Source organism: Protopterus annectens, chromosome 2.part0 (assembly GCF_019279795.1).
Source record: "Protopterus annectens isolate FY-2018-M chromosome 2.part0, PAN1.0, whole genome shotgun sequence".
NCBI classification, from domain to species: domain Eukaryota; kingdom Metazoa; phylum Chordata; order Ceratodontiformes; family Protopteridae; genus Protopterus; species Protopterus annectens.
The window spans coordinates 849,221,780-849,245,710 of NC_056728.1; the positions used below are offsets into that span (position 1 = coordinate 849,221,780).

Below are 23,931 nucleotides of genomic sequence, written 5' to 3' on the forward strand. Positions count from 1 at the left end.
TGGAAACTTGAAGCACATGAAAAGCAAAGTGTGGACATTCGAAAGAAGAATTTTTAAAACAGAGATAGATTATGTTATGTTTTCAGGTGACATGAAGGCAGTACAGGTGGGGTAGAAGGAGAATATTTTTTAGATCATAGAGCACTATGGGATGTTTTATGGGATAATGAAGAAATACAAAGGTAAAGAAATAAAGTGGTGAACAGGGGGTGTAAGTAAGGAAGAAATAAAAGAGGAAAGTAGTAGATTATGGAAGGAACCTATAAAAGTATGAGTTTAAGACTATGTTAGGAAAATTGGACAAAATGGGGGGGGCAATGTTTAAAGACAACTATTAATAGATATTGTTGGAACTAGAGAGAAGGGTACAAAAATAAATAAAGCAGAATATGAAAACATGTTGCAAGAGTTTAAGAAAGTAATGAGAGAAGGAAGCACTAGACTAAGTGAAGTAGAATAGAAACTACATAGGAAAAATAAAAAAACAAAATAAGCCAATGCTACATACACAGAAATGCTTTCTAAAGGGAAATACGGAAGACGTTTCATATTTTTTTAGAAAATGATGTAAAAAGAAGGTAGGGTAAAATGATGGAATGGTAGATGAGAATGGGGAAGTAAAATGTAAACAAGAAGAAATTATGGATGGAGATTGAAGAGAAATTTGTAGAAGCAAAGAGTAAGAAGGAAGAAATTGAAAGGGGTGGGAGAGAACAATGTTTCTGATAGAAGAAAATATAAATATGAATAAATAATTGAATTGGAATAGGCTATAAAAGAATCAGTATGAGGCTTGGATGGGCTAATTTATGGATATTATAAGGGGATCTGAGTAAGGGTAAAAAAGTATTTATGGAAATGTTTAATGAATGGTTAGAGGAAGGGATAGCAGATGAAAAGATATGTGTTGGGGTAATTAAATTTATACGAGAGAAAAGTGATAAAAGTAATATTTAGAATTGGAGGCCAATAGCACTGGGGAATGCACATTATAAAATCTTCCTAAAAATAATTGGGATTGTTTTGCAAGATGTGATGTTGAGAGGATATATGGAGTAAACAAGTGAAGGAAATGTTAATAATAATAATATAAGCAAATGATGCTATTTTACTACAAAATAACATTGTAAAGTTGGTTGCATGTGATTGCCTGCACTTTTAAAAAGTTGTTTTTTGTTTAAATAATTTAACTGTTGTAGGCTACACACTAAAGTGTGATAGCCTTTTCTGATCGTTTATAGTCGTTTAAAGCTGTTTTAAGTGTATTTTTTACTGTTTTTGCCTTATCTTTTCAAAAAACAAAAGAAAAAATCCTTGTTTCCCACCTTTCTAAGCTAGTATAGTCCAGTTTTCAGGCTAGTGCTGAATTCAGGGCTGTGATACTAGTTTCTGAGTTGCCCATACCTTACTTGGATAGAAGGAAGTTTCTCTGTTCACCTGTGAGAGAGGGAAGCTTTGAGCAACCTATCTGTCCCGGGAGGAGTGGTTCCAGCCCAGAAATTAGTAGTTTATTGGCCATTTTGGGCTAATTTCTATCTCTTTGATTTCCCTACTATAAAAACCACGTTTGCACGGTTTTGCGCACCGGGCAGTGCCGGTTAGCTACAGTTAAAATTATTCCCGGCTCCACTAAGTCTCTTCTTCAGTTTTTCCCTTGAAACTAGTCTAACTCACAACCTAAGCACTCAAAAAGCACCGTACAGCCCAGCACTTGCTCAGACCTAATAGCAAGCACTAATATACCCTGACACTGCTTGCCCAGCAGGGCAAGGCTCTTTATTCACCCCTCACCACCCAACCAACTAAGCAGCTCACCCTACTATTCAGGCATGACCAAAGGGAAACTTCAGGTGCACTCTCAAGTCCAGCTGGTGAATCTGGGTATCCTGAGGCAATGTTACAACTGCCTCATGATCACAGACAACGCTCTCCTCCTACCACAAAACACTAACATAAGCGAGAGATGCAATTATTCAGCCAAACTGGAAGCTAAGCTGTCTCCACCCAAGACTGGAACAGACAGTCAAGAGGAGAAGGTTAACACTTGCACCACACCTCCAGCCGCACACAGCACTGGCATAAAATACACATAAATACGCAAAATCATACTAGGAGGCTCTAAATAAAAACCTGCAAAAGCATCAGAGACCTCCAAAGCAGACACACAAACAACCTGCACTTCCCGTCACAAACCAGACAACACATAAAACACGAAATCAGTGTGCCACACAATCACACCCCTTAAGGTGAAATAACATACCTAACACACTAGTAATAGGTGACTCTACAGTCAGGCGCACTGACGTCCCACTCACTAGGCTGGACAAGCAGAAGGTTACTGTTAGCTGCCTGTCGGGATCTAGAATCCGCCACATAACACAAGCACTCAGGTCACTCCAGAACAAGTACAAATATGACTCTGTCACTGTTCATGTTGGTGTGAATGACTTGAGACGCACCTTCCTGGACTACATGAAAAGAGACATGGAAGAGCTCTCTGATCATGCAGCCCAAGCCGGTATGACCCTGATCCTGAGTAGCATCCTACCCTCAACAAGAATGGTACCTCAGTATAAAGAAAAAATTATCAATTTCAACAATTGGCTAAGCTTCTGGTGTCATTCAAAGGGGATCCAGTGTCTGCCAGCCTGGGACGACATGCTCGACAAGCCGCGTTGCTTCTCAAGAGACGGCTTACAAATGTCAAACCTAGGCTTTCGAATACTGGCCAAGGCTCTTGCTGCCCTCATAGTGCCTTTTTTAGGCAAGGCTCAAAAGTCAAACCCACCTCCGTAAACAGCACAATTAACAAAAAACTGAGAGTTATGCTACTCAACACCAGGAGTTTAAATCTCAAAATGCACGTGCTCGAAGCACTCCTCAGTATGGAGAACGTCGACATCTGTGCAGTAACTGAAACCTGGTTCAAGGCTCCAGACAGCACCCCAGCACTACTGGGCTACAACTCATACGACATGTTTCGGCCACAGAACACGGACCGAAACACAAAAGGAGGGGCTGTATCCATATTCATCAAGGATACCTACACCTCCAGGTTAGTGGCGCAGCATGATACCTCTGAGCTCATCCATGTGCAACTAACATCGGGCAAATCTGCAATGCAAATTGTGGCCTGCTACAGATCACCCTCCATGACCCAGGACCACCACTCCACCTTTCTGGAGACATTGGAAAACATGAAGGTCCTACCAAATACCCTGATATTGGGTGATTTCAATTACCCCACCATTCACTGGGAAAACTACTTGAGTACAAATTCCCAGGCCCAGCGCTTCCTGGAATTCATCAACTCAAACGCCCTGGATCAGCTGATAAACTCCCCTACCAGAGTGAAAACATACTGGACCTGGTCATGGGCGACAAGTGTTCCACACCGGAGGTCAACCCATCACTGGTTAGATCAGACCATAAACTAATCAGTCTGGATGTCCACACCCCACCACCACCCGCAACTAAGGAAAACACAATAAAAAACTTTTCTAAAGCAAACTTCACCTTACTTAAGACAGAGGTGGTAAGTTTCACAGCCCCCACACTAAAGGATAATGCTGCCCAAGATGCAGAAACTTTACAAATGCACTCAATGAGCACCTACAAGGATGCATGGATCGTGCCATCCCTAGCAAAACCAAGACTCACTCCTCTAAAAGAAGGAAACCAGTTTGGTGGACCCCTGCAATAAACAGGCTATACAATAGAAGGAGGAAACTAGTTCAGAAAAAAAGCAAATCCCAAGAAGGAAAGACATCCCTGATCAGTATCAGTAAGAAACTAAGGTCCCTCATGAAATCACCCAAGGCTAACTTCGAAAGAAAAATAGCCAAGGATTCAAAAGATAACCACAAAGCCTTCTTTAGATATGTTAAGAATCTAAGTGGCAACTCACAGATATGCACTGAACTAGTGCAAAATAGCACAAAACATACTGAACCTACTGATATTGCCAACATCCTGGCAGATAGATTCAGTGCAGACTTCATCCCCCTCTCACCTCCAAAAGAGCCCACAATAATACAGAAAAAGTGCAGTGTCCCAAAAATCACAGACGCACAGGTGAAAACAGCCCTTACAAAAGCCAAAAACACAGCGTAAATGGGACCAGATGGTGTCCCAGGCAGCATCTTTCATGAACTACAGAATAAACTAACCCCCCACCTAAACACGCTGTTCAACCTCAGCCTCTCCACAGGCTACGTGCCCATAGAATGGCACACAGCAACAGTTATTCCTCTCCACAAAGGAGGGGCCACAAGTGACCCTAGTAACTATCGCCCCATAAACCTGACTAGCCTGGTCTGCAAGGCTATGGAGCGCATCATCATGGAACTTCTTAACAAAGACACTGGGAACCTCCAAACACTTGACCCCGACCCAGTTTGGCTTTGTTAAGGGCAGATCATGCCTACTAAACCTGGTTGACTTCTTTGAGACAGTCACCAAGGCCATAGACAAGGGAAAGGTGGTTCACACAGCTTATCTTGACCTCACCAAGGCTTTCGACACCATTCCCCACTCGGGTATTACAGAAAAACTCACCAGCCTGAACATAAACCCCTACATCACGAGATGGGTTGCCACCTGGCTTACAGACAGCACTCACACAGTAAGAATAGCGGGCTCCAGGTCAGACTCTAAACCAGTCAGAAGTGGTGTCCCACAAGGCTCGGTCCTGGGACCCCTACTGTTCAGCATATACTTCTCAGAAGTACAGGCAAACACAGGAGGACTATGGCTAACCAAGGTCGCCGATGACTGCAAACTGGGAGCCATAATTGACTCTCCAGCTGACATGGACATCCTCCAAAAGGGCCTTACTGAGACAGACATCTGGTGTCAAAGTCATGGCCTCAAGCTAAATACCAAAAATGCATAGTCATCCCATTTGGGAAAAACAAAACATCCACGAATTACCACATAGGTGGCAGCCCCCTTAATACAGAAGAGGTAATAAGAGATCTGGGAACCCAGGTAGATAGTAGTCTCTCCTTTGACAATCATATTACCAAAGTAGTTAGGAAATCCTTCTATGTGGCCCATCTAATTACTAAAGGGTTCGCATCTAAAAATAAAGAGGTTATAGTGCCCCTCTACACGTCACTCATTAGACCCATCATAGAGTACAATGTCTCATTTGGGATGTACCTCACAAGACACTTCCAACAGCTGGAAAGACCACAAAAGTACCTCACCAAGATGATTACTGGCCTCAAACATATATCCTATGCAGCCCGACTGACAAAACTCCGGCTATACTCAGTGGCATATTGCTTATTCAGAGGTGATGTCTGCCTGACTTACAAAGCCATGTCCAACTCAGAATTGATGGACATGCTCCACCTAAAGAAATCCAAGTCACTGTGAGCCATGCACTCTAGTGAGCTAAACCTCGCCACAACAATAAATAGAACATGCTGGAGGGATAGATTCCTGTCACAGAGACACCCCATACTTTGGAACAAAATTCCAAATTGCATCAGGCAGAGCCCCTCACTAACACTCTTCAAGAGAAACCTTGACGAGTGGATGGGTAACAGAAAATACACTCCTGGGATCACTTCATTGGCTCTACTTGACACAGGATCAGTTAATTAATCAATGGGGCGGTGAAGGCCGACACACTCTGGCTAGGCTTATAAATACCCTCGGACAGATAGCCTAGTACCTACCTATGAACCTATGAATCTATAACAAAAGCATTTTGCTCAGCAAGTTATGAGTCAGTGGGAGTACTTAAGGCGTTAGGAGAAAAATAATAAAAGTATCAATGAAGTGTTATGAGATTTCTTCTGTGAAGATTACAATAAATGGCATGTTAGGAAAAGAAAATAAAGATTGAAAATGAGCTGTCTAATGATTATTTGTTTTTTGTGTTAGTAATGAATGCAATAATGCAAGCATATTGGTGAAACATCAGAAGCAGGAAGAGAAATGGGAAAAGATATAATAATACTTGTCTCTTTCTTATGCAAATTGCTTAGTTATTGTTACAAAATTATAGTGTGAATCACGGAAACTGTGACAGGGACAGAAAGGAGGTTAAGTAAAGTTGGATTAAGATTAAATAGGTCAAAAAGTAAAGACTTTGGTGAAATAAAGAAGACAAATAGGACTTATTTTACTAGAAGTAAGATAAACTTATCAAGAATCAGGTTTGATGAAAGTGTAAAAATATCAGAACAATGAAATGAAATTCTGGATGAAATAAAGAAATTAGTTAGTGGAAAACTTTTCATTTATCCTTGAAAAAGAAAGTTTATATGTTAAATACCTATACACTGGGAAAGTTGGGATATTTAGGATGTTAAATGTATTTCCAGGAAAAATGGAAAAATATTGTTGAGTTTTTTTTTTTTAATTTTATTTGGGAGTCATGACTCAATCCAGTTAGATGAGGAATTATATATACTAAGAAAAAGAAAAAGTAGGTTTAAATTAAAAAAAAACAAGTTATATATTTGGCACATACACACTTTTTGGTATTAAAAAGTAGAATGATAAGGAAAATAATGCATGTGAAATACAGATAAAAATGAAAAGAAAGAAAAAAAAAGAGGAGATGATGGAAAAGAACATGATAAGATGAATTCATGGAAAATCAAAATTGAAATCATAAAGGATAGAAGGTAAAGGTAAAGGAGTTGGGAGAGTGGCCTAATGGTTAAGGTGTTTTCCTTTTAACACAAGGTGCAGGGTTTGAGTCTCACAAGGGATAATTGGCTAGGCCTAGTGGTTAATGTGTTTGCCTTACAAACACAAGGTGCAGGGTTTAAGTCTCACAAGGGATAATTGGCTAGGCTTAAAATGGCTCGCAAGGGCAGTTAGCTTAGTAGTAATCTGAACTTATGACATGGTAATAACAAAATATTATTTACTATATCCATGGAAAGATTATAACAATGAGGTTAAAAAAACAATTAAAATGGAAGGTAAAGATTTGAAGAATTTTATGTGGCTGGAGATTTTTGAGGAGATTATTAATGGATAAGAAAGCAATGGCGGAAATAAAATGCAAAGTATACTGTAGAAAAAATGACAATGCATTATTTTGTGACTTCAAAAAGACACATTTTTTAGAAAAAAATGTCAAAACAAATGTAAGAGAGAAAGTTTTTGAAATATAAACATGGATGTTTATTGTATGGAAAATACAAAAAGAAAAAAAAATTGAAGTCAGAAAATAGGATAACTGGGGAGTATCCTTGCCTATCATGTGAGAGACCCAGGTTTGATTACCTGATAGTGAGTAGTTATACCTTTTTCTTCTGGCAGCTGGAATTGAGGATTAAGGTTGTGGGCTGTAGAGTCTGAGCTACAGGGTTAGATTCTCTCAGCCCTCGTTTGCCTACTGTGTGACATAGATCAAATCACTTAACCAGGCAATGCTCCCAGGTCACCCTGTAAAGTCTGTATGTTCAGAGGGCCTACCTGATTAATGAATGGATTAATATATTTATGGTAACAAGTTTGGGTGTTGTGGAAAAGAAGACAGTAGTAAAGTTAGAGTGGAGTGAATGGGCAACTGCCCCAGGCACAAATTGTTGTGAGGCATGATCTGCTCATCCAAATCACACATTAATGCATAGAGCTTTTAAAAGGCAATATTGCATTTGCAGTCAAACCTGAGCACTACAGAGCTTCTTGTGTGGTCTGAACTGTTTGCCACAGTTTAAAAGTAAAAAAAGAAATATTTTTTCTTTTGTTTGTTTTAGCTGAAACCTGAGTGCTGTAGTATTCATTGTTGGATATACACTGTAACAACTGCTTTCTAGATGCATAGCAAGCAGTTTAGAACAGTTTAAAAGATAATTATTTTTCTTAACTAAGACCAGAACACTGTAGTGCTCCATGCAGGTTATAACTTCATTTATTTATATTTAATGAAAGCAATGAGGGTTGATGGGCAGGCACAGAAATGGGACCTAATTGGCTGGGGTGGGGGTGGGGGTTTGTTGTTCACTTGAAGAGTTGTGAGTGTTCAAAACAAAACTGCAACTATTCATCTATCCATCCATCCATCCATCCATCCATCCATCCATCCATCCATCCATCCAGAAAGGCAGAACTCATTATTAATTGCTGACAAACCAGACAAATGGAATCCACTCAGGTACTAGAACAAAAAAGTTTTTAATAACACCAAAGTTTAGTGCTTTCGTTTTCTTGTGAGAAACTTCATCAGAACAATTACAATGAAACAGTCACTATTATTTAACTCATTCACTCCAATGAAGCTCAGGAAGTTTGCACTGTAACTTCCAATGGGCGGAGCCTAAGCCTTTTGACAAAATCAAATTATGTCCTCACATTTCAAACAAATGTCCATATCTCTGGAACCATAAGGATTACGAAAGAAGTATAAATGGGAAACTCTTCAGCACAAAAAAGAAGTTAAGTACTCACCATAACGTTCCATCTGAGTAGGTAACTTCATTTGTCTGCAACCTGTGGGTATCGCATCCAACTCTGATCCGAGCCGGCAGCTTTCCAAGCTAATAGATCCGAGCTCCAAGCTCCTCCCCCTACCCATAATGCCCTGCCACCTCCCTCTAACCCTCAGATTGAGTTTGCCAAAGGACAATAAGGAATTCCATAACCTAGGAGTGGTTCCAAACTGTTACAATGATGTCCATGAAAGGAAGCCATATCCTGACTCTTAGATAACGAACTAAGGGTGCGGGGGATGGAGGGCGGGTCGGTTGCAGACAAATTAAGTTACCTACTCAGATGGAACGTTATGGTGAATACATAACTTCTTTATCTGAAGTAGTTAACTTCATTTGCTCTGCAACCTGTGGGACAGAGTCCCCAGGTACCAACAACCTGTGAGGCCCTTATGGAATGATATTCCGGAGCACTGCTGAGCCAAACGATGCACGTCCTCTGGAGATCAAATCCAATTTGTAGTGTGTAATAAAGGTATGAGAGAAAGCCCAAGTAGCTGCCGAGCAGATGTCAACCAAGGAAACCTTTGACCAGAAGGCAGCAGAAGAGGCCATGGATCGGGTAGAATGAGCTCGTACTCTCAGGGGCTCAGTACGACCAGAGCTTTTGTAAGCTAGGAGAATGCACTGTGAAATCCATCCAGCTAAGGTTACCTTAGTAACTGGCTTGCCCAGACAAGATTTTGCAAAGGAAACAAAAAGTTGGTCAGATTTTCGAAGATCTGCTGTTCTATTTAAGTAAAAGCGTAACTGTCTGTGAACATCCAGACAATGAAGTCTGTATCCTCCTCTATTTTGGAAATTTGGAAAGAAAACAGGCAGATTAATGGTCTGGTTGATGTTGACTTCCGAAGCCACCTTGGGAAGAAAGGAGGGATTAGTCCTGAGGGAGACCCTGTCTTTATGAAAAATGATATAGGGAGGTTTACTGCAAAGAGCATGAAGCTCTGATATTCTTCTCACAGAAGTAATGGCAATCAGAAAGGCCATTTTCCATGATACATATTTCAATTGACTGAAGCCACGGGCTCAAAGGGGGCCCAGTCAGAGCTTGAAGAACTAGGGTAAGATCCCATGGGGGAACTGGATCTTTAATGGGTGGTCTTAACAAAAAGGTTCCTTTCAAGAAAGCCTTGCATATTTTGGAGGATGCTAGTGGCCCTGAGTTGTTACCAACATGGTAGTGGGAGATAGCTGCCAACTGAACTTTAATAGTAGAAGCACTGGCTCCTTGATCAAAGGTATGTGAAAGAACGTCTAGGACTGCTGGAATCGGAGCCGTAAAGGGATCTAAGTTCCTGTGCTCCACCCAGATCGAGAAACATTTCCATTTACTGTTGTAGATCTTCCTGGTGGATGGTTTATGGGCGGCCACCAGGATGGCTTTAACCGAAGATGATATACCGGGAGTCCTAGCCATCAAGGGAACTGGATCAACCAAGCTGACAGCTTGAGGTAGCCCAGATTGCGGGTCTTCAATCCTAACAGGTGAGAGATTAGATCCAGTTTGGGATCCAAAATCCAAGGAGGATGTACTTGATGAGACCGTAGGTAAGGGAACCAGGTTTGGCGAGGCCAGAATGGGGCTATGAGGATAATTCTGCTCCCCAACCGACGAGCTTTCTGCAAGAATTTTGTCATCAAGGGAAGAGGAGGATAAGCATACAGAAGACCAGATGGCCAAGCATGAACTAGAGCGTTTCTGGGGGTTTCCCCTGGTGGGGGAATCAGAGCGAAGAATTCGCTGCACTTTGTGTTCGAAGGTGAGGCGAAGAGATCGCAGCAAGGTTGACCCCATTGGAGAAAGATTTGGTTCGCTACAGCAGGGTTCAGAGACCACTCGTAAAGTGTGAGGATTGTCCGACTCAACCTGTCTGCTAAGATGTTTGACCGACCCGGTATGTGCATTGCTATGAGAAAGCGGTTGGTGGATATTGCCCATTCCCATACTCTCATTGCCTCCCTGCAAAGTGGATAGGATCTGGTTCCTCCCTGTTTGTTTATGTACCAGACTACCGCCATGTTGTCTGTTTGAAGTGCAATAGTTCCTGGAGGGAGAAGGGGATGGAGAGCTTGCAAAGCTAGAAGCACCGCCCTCGTCTCCAGGACGTTGATATGCAGTGAGGTCTCTGTGAAAGTCCACATGCCTTGGACGGATCTGCCCATGCAATGCCCCCCCCCCACCCAAGGAGAGAAGTGTCCGTGGTCACCGTGACTTGGGAAGGGGGTATAACAAAGGGGCGGCCTTCTTGAAGGTCTCTGGAATGGAGCCACCAAAGAAGCGATTCCCTGCAAATCCTGGTGAGAGGAATAGGTGTGGTCAGGGGTTGACAGAGGATGGACCATTGTACTTGTAACATCCACTGAAGGATCCTCATCTTGAGGCGAGCGAAGGGGGATAGATTGATGGCCGCTGCCATAGATCCCAGGGCCCTCAGGACTAGCTCCGCTGGTGGGGCTGAGGATCGTAAGAGATCTAGAATGTGAAGGCTCAGACTGCGAAGCCTGTCCGTGGTCAGAAAGACTCTGGATTGAGTAGTGTCTATCCTGGCCCCTATGAATTCCAAAATCTGAGTGGGTTGAAGGGAGGATTTCTGGAGATTTATCGTGATCCCTAGGTGGCGGGCAAGGCGTAAGAAGTAGTCCCTGCCTGAGCAGAGCTGACGCCTGGTGGGGGCGGTTAGGAGCCAGTCGTCCAGGTACAGAAAGACCTGTATTCCCTGAAGCCTAAGGTGGGCCCCTACAACTGCCATGACCTTGGTGAACACCCTAAGGCTGTGGTGAGACCGAAGGGTAGGACCCTGAACTGATAATGGTTGGCTCCCAGCCAAAAGCGGAGGAACCTCCTGGATGGTCTGTCCATCAAAATGTGGTAGTACGCATCCTTGAGGTCTATTGTGAACATCCAGTCATTCTTCTGTAGAAGTGGGAGAATCGATTGAATAGTGACCATCTGGTACTTTTCCTTGGCAATTGACAGATTCAGCATTGACAGGTCGAGGATGGGTCGTAAGCCCCCCATCTTTTTTGGCACCAGAAAGAACTTGGAGTAAAAGCCTGATCCGGACTGTTCAGGGGGACGCGCTAGATGGCTCTTTTTCTTAGCAGCCCTAAGGTTTCTGATGCTGCTGCCTCCCTCTGATCGGGTGGGACATCGGATAGTTTTGTTGCTCGGGGAGGGTGAGATAGGAAGGGGATTGAATATCCTCTGGATCTGATTCAGAGCACCCAGTAATTTGTTGTGATGGACTCCCATTTCACCAGGTGTTCTGAGAAGCGCCCCCCCGACTGCCTCCAGAGAGGAGCAGTCGGGCAACCCCTCAGGGCTGTTGCATGGGTCGATCCGAAAAAGGTACTCTCGACCCAAAGTTTTTCGGGCCCCCTCTGCCCCTGGGCCGGCGTCCACCCTGTCCTCCTCTGCCTCTGAAGGACGAGGTATCCGGAGCGAAACGGGATTGTTGAGCTTTCCGGAACCACATCTTCTTTTGTCCTCTTTGGTTCCTGGAGTAGGACCTCTAAGGAGCCGAGAAGCAGATCCTGACGGCAGACAACGTCTTCTGTCTTTCTCCCTCTGGAGAAGCGTATCACAGACGGTTTTGCCAAAGAGTGTGGAACTGTCAAAGGGGGCGTTCGCGAAGGACGCCTTGAAGGGTTCCGCAAAGTCGCAGAGACGGAGCCAGGCTTGTCTACGTAAGACGACGCCTGTTCTGTTAGCTCTAGCCGCTCCCTCCATAGCATGGGAAAGGAGCCACATAGACGTGTTGGTGATTGCCTTGAGAGTGGCCATTCGAGCCGAGAAGGTACGCTTGTCCTCGGCCGACATGGACTCTGGGGGTGACGCAGCGTACTCTTTAATCAGGTCTTGCTGCAGTCTAATCACATGTGCCATATAATTCAGTGACCTTACAGAGAAGGTCGCTGAAGAAAACATCCGCTTTCCCAAACGGTCCATCATCCAAGACTCCTTGTCTGGAGGATGCACCGAGGAACTCTCCTGTGCTAATTCCTTTTTAGTGGCAGCCTACCATGGCATCCACTGGGGCACCCTTGCTCCACACTGTCCTGTCCGTGGGAGGGATGAGGATCCTGTCCGGCCTCTTAGGAATTGGTTCAACAGTGTCCGGTTCCTTCCATGCCCTGGTAGTAATGAGGTCTACCAGGGGATCAGCGGGAGGGGACACCCAAGAGGTAGATGGGCCTGCGTCAAACGCCTCCAGAAACACAGACTCATCCGAGGAAGGTTTTTGGGCAGACCACCCCCCTCTAATGCGTAACATTTCCATGATGTCTCCGAAGGAGACGTCTTCGGTGGGTGACCTTGGGGAACCTTCCCCTTCCTCCAAGTCCGTGTCCTCTGTGAGGGACTCGGGTGAGTCCAAGTGCCTCCTCTTGCACTTCCGTTTGTGAGGGACCTCCTCAGGGGGGCTGTCCGAAGAGGCCTCACCAACAATGTCCTGTTCCCCTATGGGAACAATCTGGGATGTAGGTGCAGGCTGTCCCTGGGGCCGAATGATGGAGGACAGGCCTGTATGAGTGGGAATGGATAGTGGATCCGAAGCAAGAGCCTGGGGCCTCGAATCCCTCAAGAGGACCCTCTCCACGATGTTGAATGCCAAGGGGGAACTGCTTTCCCTTGGATCCGAAAGCTTTCCCCTCGGATCCGACGTGCAGATCGGCACAGAAGGTGACCCGACCGGATCCGAAAGGGTAGTGTTCCCCGACCTTGACGGAGCCGAAGGTCCACTGGCCCTCTCGGATCTGACGTTCAGCTCACGGCCCCGAGAGCTCGGATCTAAAAATGGATCCGACAGACTCGAGGGTACAGTCGGCGCCGAAGTAGGAAGCACTATCGGCGCCGACCCTACCCTGGCTCCGAAGCTAGTTGGATCCGAAAGCTCCGAGCCCCGAAAGCGGGTCGGAGAAGGAGCGATGGGGTGAAAAAAGGTGTCGAGCTCCCCCCCAGCGGGGGGGGGGGGGCAAGAGCACTCCCATTTGCATCTGGGCCTGAAGAAATCGACGCATCATCCAGTCTATATCAGCGTCTGACAAGCTTCTGGTGGATCTAGATGAGGCCACCGAAGCCGGCCGGGAAGGCCGCCTGGATGACCTCGAAGGCGACCGAGTCTCCTCCTCCGGCTCCGGGGAGAAACGTGGAGAATGGAGCCGAGAGGGGAAGGCCCGGAGACCTTAGGGGGAGAGGGGAGCTTCTTAGACGGTGGTGCCGAAGGGGTGGATTCGGACCGCATTTTACGGCTCCGGTGTCTCTCCTTCTCTCTTTTTCTTTCTCTTTCCTCTTTTTTTTCTTCCCTTTCCTCCTGGGCCAAGGTGGGAGGGTGAGTCCCGGCCAAGGGATCAGGAGCGACAGGTGGGGCAGCCGCAGCTGCGGTCGGCGCCACCGAGGTGGAAGAAGCAGAGTCTGGGGGCAAAAGGCCTGCCAGAATGAGCTTTGACCTCCTATCCTTCAATGCCCTGGGGTTGAAGGCTGCACAGATGGTACAGCCCGAAGAAAAGTGGTCAACCCCCAGGCAAAGGACACACCAAGTGTGACCATCTGCTGGAGACAGCTTATGGCAACACTTGGTACATTTTGAGAAAATGGCTTTAGGGCCTTCAGCCATTGTAAAAGGATATAGAAAAGTAGGCCCACAAGCACACACCTTCACCCATGCGGGGGGGGGGGGGGTAAAACTAATTTAACTAAAATATAACAGAACTACCCAACAAAGACTACAAAATATAGGGGGAGTTCACACACACCAAGAAAAGGAAAAATCTGACAGAAAAGAAGTTTTTAAAGATTAACTTACAGTAATATTGCTCGGAGCTCGTTCTAGGGAAGCTTATGGAAGCAGCGGCAAACGAGATCTGAGGGTTAGAGGGAGATGGCAGGGCATTATGGGTAGGGGGAGAAGCTTGGAGCTCAGATCTATTAGCTTGGAAAGCTGCCGGCTCGGATCCGAGTCGGATCCGATACCCACAGGTTGCAGAGCAAATGAAGTTAACTACTTCAGATCTATTTTTACAGGGGTAGTATTGTTTAGATTCTAAGTCTCAAACTGAATTTTAGAGTCACAGTAAACACAGTAATTATTGCATTTGTAATATTTTGCAAACAACTTACAATACCTCAGCAACCACTCAAGGTACACACATACTGTCAGCAGCATTTTGTTCTTCTGAGAGGTTTCATATGAGGCTAAGGAGTGCTGTCAGTGTTACTTGGTTGTTGAGATATTTAGAAACGTGAAAATTATATCTATGTAATTAATATCGTAAAAACAACAGTTAATATCTATTTATCTACACTAGACAAAGGTCAAATATTAATGCAGTCGCATTTGCTATTGTGTAAACTTTAAGATAAAATCTTTTAAAACTTTGTACATAGCATGGCTTTGAAATTATTGATGCAAAATATGAACAAGCAATATTTGACGACTAGATGCATCAGAAAGAGTTAACTGCAGATGCACCTGGAGGCGTCACTTGGCTATAATGAGTTTGACAAACATTCCATTTGTGTGGTTCGTCCCAGTACCTAAGTGGATTCCATTTATCTGGTTTGTCAGCAATTCTTAGTTTGTAACCTGTTTTGGATATAGAACTCATTAGTAGCTCATGAAAGGTCATCCCATGTATATAGCCAGACCACACACTTAGTTTACAAGGATAATGTAGTTTTCTAGCAGATTAAGAACAGTGTGGTTACACAGATAGTCACAATATCACATTAAAAGACATATAAATAGCTATTATTCAAGCAGTTATTACTTGTAAAGGTGCTGATTCAAAAAGAGAGAAGAGGTTGCAATGGCCCAATGGAAGCACAGAAAGGTAAATAAGGTCATATGGGGCAGTAGACATAAAGGTATTAGGTGAGGGTACGCCAGTGTTCAGCTAGGTGAACAAAAAAGGGCGGAGTGAAATTAGGCCTACTCACCAAAATCAGCAATGACACCAGTCCTGAAGGCTATTTACTCCTCTCTATATCTATTTCCCTGCCATCTTTGCACACTCATGATGCAGCTTGTTACCACTTGAGACTAGTAGCAAGCCACAGCAAAACAGAAACCTTCTAGAAGCCAGAACTCAATACACCTAATGTAAAACTTGTAGAATTTGCAACATATTTCAGATTATTTTACAGTTTAGTGTGCAAGTCTACAGCTGACATGCAAATAATTACTTCACAGTTTAATACTAGAAATCTCCTACTGCTCAGATGACAAATTGTAAGCTCAACTCACCTGAACTTAGTGCCTTCTGTTCAGGCTTTTCTAGGCTCTCAGTTGGTGTTCCAGTGATTGCAGACTGAACTTCACTGCTGACTCTCTCAGCTGCCAGAGAGAATGTAGCAGAGGCGGTATGTACTAGAACTGTCAAAGAAGATGTAGCTGTGGTCGTTATGCCAACTCCAGCTTCGGTTGACCCAGTGGTTGCATTTACTGGTGTGAATACTACAGTGCCATTTGCCAATGTGAATGGTTTCTCTGTAGATATACTAGTGTTGTAGGAATTATTTCCAGCTGTGTTTACAGATGTTACAAGTTGTGTTGTTGTTGCAGTGACAGTTGACCATTTACTAGTAACCACTGAAGTGTTTGCAAGTTCAGATGCAAATGAAGAAGTACTGTTGGAAGCTGAGGATGCAGTTGCATTTTTGGGTGATTCTGCTGTGACTGTGCTGCTCCCAGTTGTATCTGCATAGTCGATGTCCGTAGATGGCACTGTAGCTGAAGTTCTAGGTACACCAGCTGTAAAAAGGTATGGAGTATCTGTCCCTGCCAGAGCTGCAGTGCTTACAGCAGTTGGGGAGCTGACAGTTAGTAGTTCTCTTGTAGCTGCAATGCTTGTACTTGCTGGTCGTGGGCTGCTAGATGTTATGCTAGATACAGATACATGCCTTACAGTCTCAGTGAGTGATGATGTCAGTCTTTCTCCTAAATACAGAAGAAAATATTATTTATGAAAGTCTGTGATAATTTTCAGTTGTAGATATGTATACTACTAGCTAGTTACACTGTAGCATTATATCAAGGTTTCTGTGCTTTACTGTGTACACAAATCTTTTTACAGTAGCTACTGCAAGTCCATCTGTAACAGAGGTTTCCATATCAGCTACCAAGGATAAACACTAAAGTCAACAGCAATAGGCTGAAATACATAATGAAGACTGTTTAGAAATATCAGCAAGCAAATGAGTAATTTTTCAGTTATTAGACACACTTCTAATGTTGAGCACCAAGACTTAGAAATGAAATCATATAACAAAGATCAAGATTAGGCGGTAAGAGCTTAATATCTAAGGGTCAGCATTCCTTCTTTTTGGTGAATAACTGAGTATCAAATGTGCAAGTGCTCTGCTGCAGTGGAGATTAGACACATTGAGAGTTATGTGACATGTCAGATCTGGATATCATAATACATGAATATGACGGTGTCATATCCTGGTTTCCTATTATTTTACTATATCAAAAATTGTGTCAAAATGTTATTTATTTTATTATGTTTAAAATTTAACTGAGGCAGAGCACAGATCACAAGTGACCAATTTCAATCTCAACCCAGGAATACAAAAAAAGTCAGAACTACATTTACTAAAAGATGGCAAGAGTATAATGAAAATGCACATCTATAAAATACCATTATTAGCTAACAAAGCGCATAGTACATACATCAGGGTGATTATGCTTCAATATAGTGAACAAGACAAACCATTTAAGTGTTCCTATAGCACAAGGCCCAATCAAGGTGAATTTCTTGGCATCCATATCTCAAACACATACTAAGCTGATTATAATCACAGACTTAATCATACTCATCTATATTTACAATAACTCAGGACAAGTCCCATTTAGAAACTGAGGTGCTGTGGGTGACAATTACAGCTGTGTAATTAAAGTGGGAATGACAGGGCAGTTGAATAAAGTGAAGGATGTTAGAGTTTCTGAGTATTTGGAAGAAGTCATGTTCAGCAAAAGATTATGGCTTGTATACTGAAAAGGCTTTCACTGAGAAACTCCAAATTTTCAATCTGATTAAAAGGGCAATGTAGCAATCAGTATTCATGTATGATATGCAAAAGAGTAGTAATATAGACAAGAGAGATTTTAGCAATGAACAATGCAGTGTATTTTGGCTTTGCTTACATTATGGTTATATGTATACACACACACACACACACACACACACACACACACACACACACACACACACACACACACACACACACACACACACACACACACACACACACACACACACACACCCATGCGCTCGCAACTGGGAATTATAAAAATGATTGCACTATTATATTCCAAAACTTTCTGAGTAATTAAAAGGGCAATATAACAACCAGTGCTAGTGTGATATGCACCTGAAATGTAACATTGACAGGATAGATTTTTATTCAATAATTTAATGACATATAGGTTGGCTTTGCTTACATTATGGTTATATGTACACGTGCAGGGGCGCACATGCACGGACATAAAAATATATAAGTATTCAATATAAAATGATGATGCACATCAAAGAGATGGAAGGAGTGCATGACAGAAGACCTACAGCTTTCAGGAATGTCTGTTGAAGAAGGTCAGAAAATGGCACTGAAGTGAGATAGATGACAACACTTAACATGATAACCTGATCCTATGCAGAAAAATTCAGATAAGAGAGTTAATTATGATGATAACGTTGATGATGATGGTGATGATGAAATTTGCCAGTCATACATGATAGCCATCCATGGGTCCAACTGGACAGACAGACAAAAACAGTGAGGCAATTGGGCAAGGTTGTTGTCCCCCTGAAGGAGGACTATAGATTCTCTTTTGTTGCTAGTTGGTCTTGCCTCAGCCTCATTGGTTCCTGGCAGATCTTTGATTACCCTGATGCTGATGGTCATGGTGTACTACAAGTGAAGTGGAATCTAGTGCACCATTGAAAATGACATTGAGGAAACTGAACCTCAGCATCAACAGCTATGGGGGTCTTATCCTCCTTTTTCATATTCTCCAGGTTCTTTTTAATTTTTGATCTGAAAAAAAGGCAGATGTATCAAAGCGTGTTGAGGAAGGATGCCTCAGAATCTTTAGCAGAATCTAAATCACAGCTAAGTAAGTCAGTAGAGAACCATGCTGGTATCTGCTGCCCAAACTGCACTACCTACACAGCTGTTTGCAAGTCACATGGTGAGGTTTGAGACAGAGAGCATCACTGCCATCAGTAACTTAACCTTGAACATCTAGCAATTGGGGCCATCCCATCAGCCATCTCCCACTAGAACTGTAACGAATGTCATAATTTATCACCCTCATTGTGAATGTGGAGGAAATACAGGTTCACAGGTAAATACTAGGCTATCGGCCCAAGGGCCTAAGTAAGCCTAGCCAACAAGGTTCCCTGGCTTACGCCACCTAAGAAAATTAATTTCCTGTGCCCCTGTCGAGCAGAGCCACAGAAGTGATCCCCAGTGTGTATTTCCTATTTCCCATCCACATATCAAGATTTTCCTTGAAGAGTGCTAATGAAGAACTTTGCTTGACATAGATGGGGAGCTTGTTCCAGAGTATAGGAAGTCTCTGAGACAAGAATCTATCCCTCCAGCATGTCCTGTTTATTGTGGTGACAAGGTTTAGGTCCCTAGAGTGTGTAGCTTGGAGGGATTAGGATTTATTTAGGTGTAGCATGTCCAACAGCTCTGGGTTTAACATAGCTTTATATGTTAGGCTGAGATCTCCTTGGAGTAGGTGATATGCTACAGAGTAAAGCTGGAGTTTTTTGAGGCGGTCAGTGTAGGGCATCTGTTTGAGGCCAGTAATCCTCTTTGTGAGGTACTTCTGTGGCCTTTCCAGCTGCTGCAGATATCTTTGAGGTACATTCCAAAACGGGCGTTGTCCTCTATAATGGGTCTAATGAGTGCCGAGTAGAGGGGAACAATGACCTCTTTTTTCCTGGATGAGAACCCTTTTGAGATGAGGTGTGCCACATAGAAGGATTTCCTGACTACTGTGGTGATGTGATTATCAAAGGAGAGACTACTGTCCAACTGGGTCCCAAGGTCTCTTATTACACATTTGGTGTTAAGTAGACTGCCGTTTATGTGGTAGTTCATGGGTACAGAGATTTTACCAAAGGGGATCACAATGCACGTTTTGGCATTGAGCTTGAGGCCATGCCTCTGACACCAGGCATCTGTCTCAGTGAGGCCTTTCTGTAGGATGTCCACATCATTTGAGGACTCGACTATGGCTCCTAGTTTGCAGTCATCTGTGAACGTCATTAGCCAGTGGCCTTCTATGTTAGACTGTACTTCAGAGAAGTAGATACCAAACAGGAGAGGTCCCAGCACTGAACCCTATGTATTCTACTTGCCACTGGTTTGAAGTCAAACTTGGAGTCTGCAACTTTACAGTGTGGATTCTGTCAGTGAGCCAGTAAGCAACCCATCTTGTGATGTAGGGATTTATACCTAGTTTCATGAGTTTAGCTGTAATTCCAGAATTCCAGAATGGGGGGATGGTGTCGAAAGTCTTGGCAAGGTCAAGATAGGGTGTGTGAACCACCCTACCCTCGACTACGGCTTTGGTGACTGCCTCAAAGAAGTTGATCAGGTTCAGAAGGTATGAGCTGCCTTTCACAAACATGAACTGGGTGGGGTCCAGAGTTTGGAGGTTACCAATGTCTTTGTTTATGAGTTCCATGATGATACATTCTATGGCCTTGCAGACCAGGCTTGTCAGGCTAATAGGCAGATAGTTCCCAGGATCAGTGGTGACTCCCCCTTTGTAGAGTGGGATAACTGTTGCTGTGTGCCATTCAGTGGGCACAAAGCCTGACATGAGACTATGATTGAATATGGTGCTTAGGTGGGGAGCCAGTTTGTTCTGAAGTTCATGTAAAACACAGCCTGGGATGTTGTCCGGTGCCATGGATGCTGTGTTTTTGGTTTTAGAGAGTGTAGCTTTTACCTGCATAGATGTGATTACAGGGACAAATCAGTCCATCACTCCAGACTCTTTACTGGGAGGTTGCACAGCAGAACTTTGCAGAGTAGGAGCCTTTGTAAGGCATGCTTCTGCGGCAGTGGAGTAAGGAAAGGAGTCTAAACTTAACAAGTCCAACCCTTATGAGCCTGGAGGATCATGTTTGCCCTTCTCAGGCAGTCATTACAACCTCATGTACTTTCCATGCAATCCTGAATAAAAGGTGCACCCATTGGAAGGGTCACCAAGGAGGAGATGAGGGCACTGTCCCCAGCTGCCACAAGTTGAAACACATTGAGGCAAGTACCAATAACGGGCCTGATCCCAGTGCCTGAACCCTGACAAGGGGGATGATGAGCCTACACCAAACCAACATCACTTTATTTATTTTAATTAACATTCATTGACCAGGAAAGTCCAACTAGGACAGAGCCTATTTTCAGCAGAGGCCCAGGAAGAAATACTCCATATGCATGTCTTTAGAATGTAGGAGGAAACCCATGTGAATGCAGGGAAAATATGCAAACTCCACAAAGAAGGCACCCCAGTCAAGGATCAAACTGGACATTCTCTTGCTGTGAGGCAGCAACGTTAACCGCTGCACCACTGCACCTCAGTCAAGGTCTGACTGCTCAAAGGCCAAGCTTTCTGAGACTGACAATGACCCTGACAATGAGCACTGACACTGGCCCTGTTTGTCTGCACCTCAGCCCTAACAGCATAGAAAAGAAACTCCTAAACCAAAAGTATCAACATAGGAGCCATCAAACTGGATAGCATCATCAAAACAGAAGACAGTCCCAAAGGTTTTTGCCTTGGAAGAGAGACCACATTCATTGTGAACACATCTATTAACATTGACAACTGAAGGTTCATAACTGGCTTTATCTGAAACGAAGTCTAACTGGGGGCCTTAAAGGGCAAGTGGAATGAAAAAAGGAGAAAAGGATGACATGGAAAGAGGACCTCTATCCACCTGGTACCAGTGGGAGGAGTGGCAACAAAATATTTCCTGCGAAACTTACAGGAAGGTATTCAGCATCTACTCATAGTGCTCTTAAAATACTACACAAATCTGGAAGACAATGGTCTGGAGCGATCCTGTTGATATCTGAATCAGAAAAATATGAAAGAGTGTCTGGGCCCACCAAAGCTGGAGAAACAGTATCTTTTCTGGCCAATTTTGGGAGGAGAAGATTCAACAACAGCTGAAAGCTTTGAAAACCCAGAAAGGGACAAAGTCAATCCTTAATCCTTGGCTGATTTTGGGCAGCAACAGGAATAATATCTTTAGTATGATTTGTGATATTTCTGCTTCATCATTTTCTCCCTTTCGTCCTGATATTCCCTATCTTTGTCTTTATGAGATGAAAAGTCTAAAGATTTTGACTTGGTCCTTGGGATCAGCGCATTTGACCCCTTAGCTAGGCCTACAGTCAAATCTCCTTCAATGGTGGCACAGAGCTACCTTTCAGACTCTGCAGTGTCAGCTTATTTTTCTTATCTTTAATAGTCTACAGGTTAAATGTTTCACAAGTATCAGATTACATGTAAACTTTCCTCCCTCAGTCAGAGAATACATGAATTATTCCTATGTTGCAGCAGTATTATATGGACAAATTTGCAATTTTTAAAAGCAAGACATTTCAGGTTAAAAAATAATATGAGAAGAATACTAACAAGTAGAAATAGTCAGCATCAATTTCTTAAAAACAGTTTAAAAACAGTTTTACATGAATTTAGAAATAGAAAAACAGAACTTATTAACAGTGTAAGTAAACCAATGAAAATCTCAAAACACCCAAAGGACCAGTCCAGCAGTTCAGCAGCAATAAGAATCACACCACACAGAAGTACTTTAGTGCTTTTGCTAACTTTACTTAAGGAAATTCTTTAGTGCTCATTCAATTTCTGCCTTCCCTTAAACCTCATTCCTCCTCCAAAACGTTACACTGCATGAATTGTTCCCACACTTCCCATTTTTCCTATCTAATTTGCTCATACCATTTTTAAAGATGCCACTTCCAATTTTTTATCTGTGTTACTATAGTAATTACTTCTCATCCAGTTAGTTTAGACTTTGACTTTCATTTTCTAGTAACTGTTTTTCTGAGTGCCACCAGAATTAAAATCGGCAAGGCCTTACTATGTCTATGCAATTCCAATTCAGAATCACAGTTCAAAAAAAGAATTTCCATAGTTAAGTTGCTCAACCACTATTTCTGACAATGTACTCTGCAGGGAATTTTTAAAGTCTTCCAACTCATAACTCTCCAAATAAATATGTTCATAATTACCTACTTCTTCTACTTCACCCCTCTAACATTTGCAATCTACCCAAGGAAACTTTCTTTGGAGTCTGCATGATGTATAATAATACCTGTGTAAACACTTCCAAGCAAATTGGGAGCCATACATATATCCCCCCATTGTTTCTTTGTGAATTGCTTATCCAGTGTCTTTTCCCAATTCTTTCTAACCTCTCCTGACTGATTCCTATAGTTGTCATACAATATTTTGCATGCCCTACTAATTATCCCCTTTTTTATAGCAGTTTATGTTCTAGATTCTACTAAAAACTACCAATGCTGGTATTTCACTTAGGATCCCCTGTTCCTTTCTCTTTGCCTTTACTCTGACATCAATCCTTGACAGGGATGACAATCTCTAGCTTGCAGTCCAAATGTATTATTCACCTCTTCCCATTATATTACCTTTCCCTCTCTATTTATTCTCAATACCTTGGTTACTTTACCAGTTTTCTGCAGTAAATTCCAGCCTCGTCTTGCCTATTTTCTATAGCCCTAATTACAGTCATCACCATTAGCAGAATCTCCTTAATCTATTCCCGTGTTGGCTAAAATCTTAAAATAATGTGTGCTATGTTATGAATATACAATTCTATATGGTTATTGCTATTCTTCTTAAGGATCTACATCCACAATTCTTGTCTCTCCTTATTTCTTGAGCTTTCCCCCATTTCATCATTATCACCCCTTTCCACTTTTAATTATAGCTTTCTGCTTGTGCTATGTAGATGAGCCTTAACTGTGAAATATCCCTTCAAATAAGGGTGGACTTTCTAATATCAGAGGTAATATTCCATTACTAAAGTGCAATTTTCTTTTCCAGAATACTCCCATACCTCACTCCATGTTGTTTTAGTTAGGGGCTGTAACTCTAAACAAATAAATGTGACACCTTTATTCAAGTGTATCAAAATACAAATATTTTTCATGGATATCATGCTTTTGCTTGTCTGTGCTATATGCTCCTGCATGTTGCTGCTTTTTTTCCTTTAGCAGGTCTCCATTTTATGGATTATTGGGTTTTTCCATCTGGCTCCACAGTAGTGAGTGCTTTGCAGATTTAGCTACCATTTGCTTATGGCTTCCCCATGCTGTTCTTGACAGTTTTGGGTTAAACCTTTAAGCAGAGGCACTGGAAGCTGTTGAAGGCTTGGGAGGATGGAGGGTGAGAGG

General features: G+C 42.9%; 1 protein-coding gene across 1 annotated transcript in view; it reads right to left on the minus strand.

Annotated features, from left to right (window-relative positions):
• The window catches only part of PARM1 (prostate androgen-regulated mucin-like protein 1), a 308,303-nt gene that overhangs the window by 190,171 nt on the left and 94,201 nt on the right, over positions 1-23,931 (minus strand). The window contains exon 2 of the mRNA XM_044061116.1: positions 15,710-16,402. Coding sequence (XP_043917051.1) covers positions 15,710-16,402 — 693 coding nt within the window. The remainder of the gene's footprint in view (positions 1-15,709; positions 16,403-23,931) is intronic.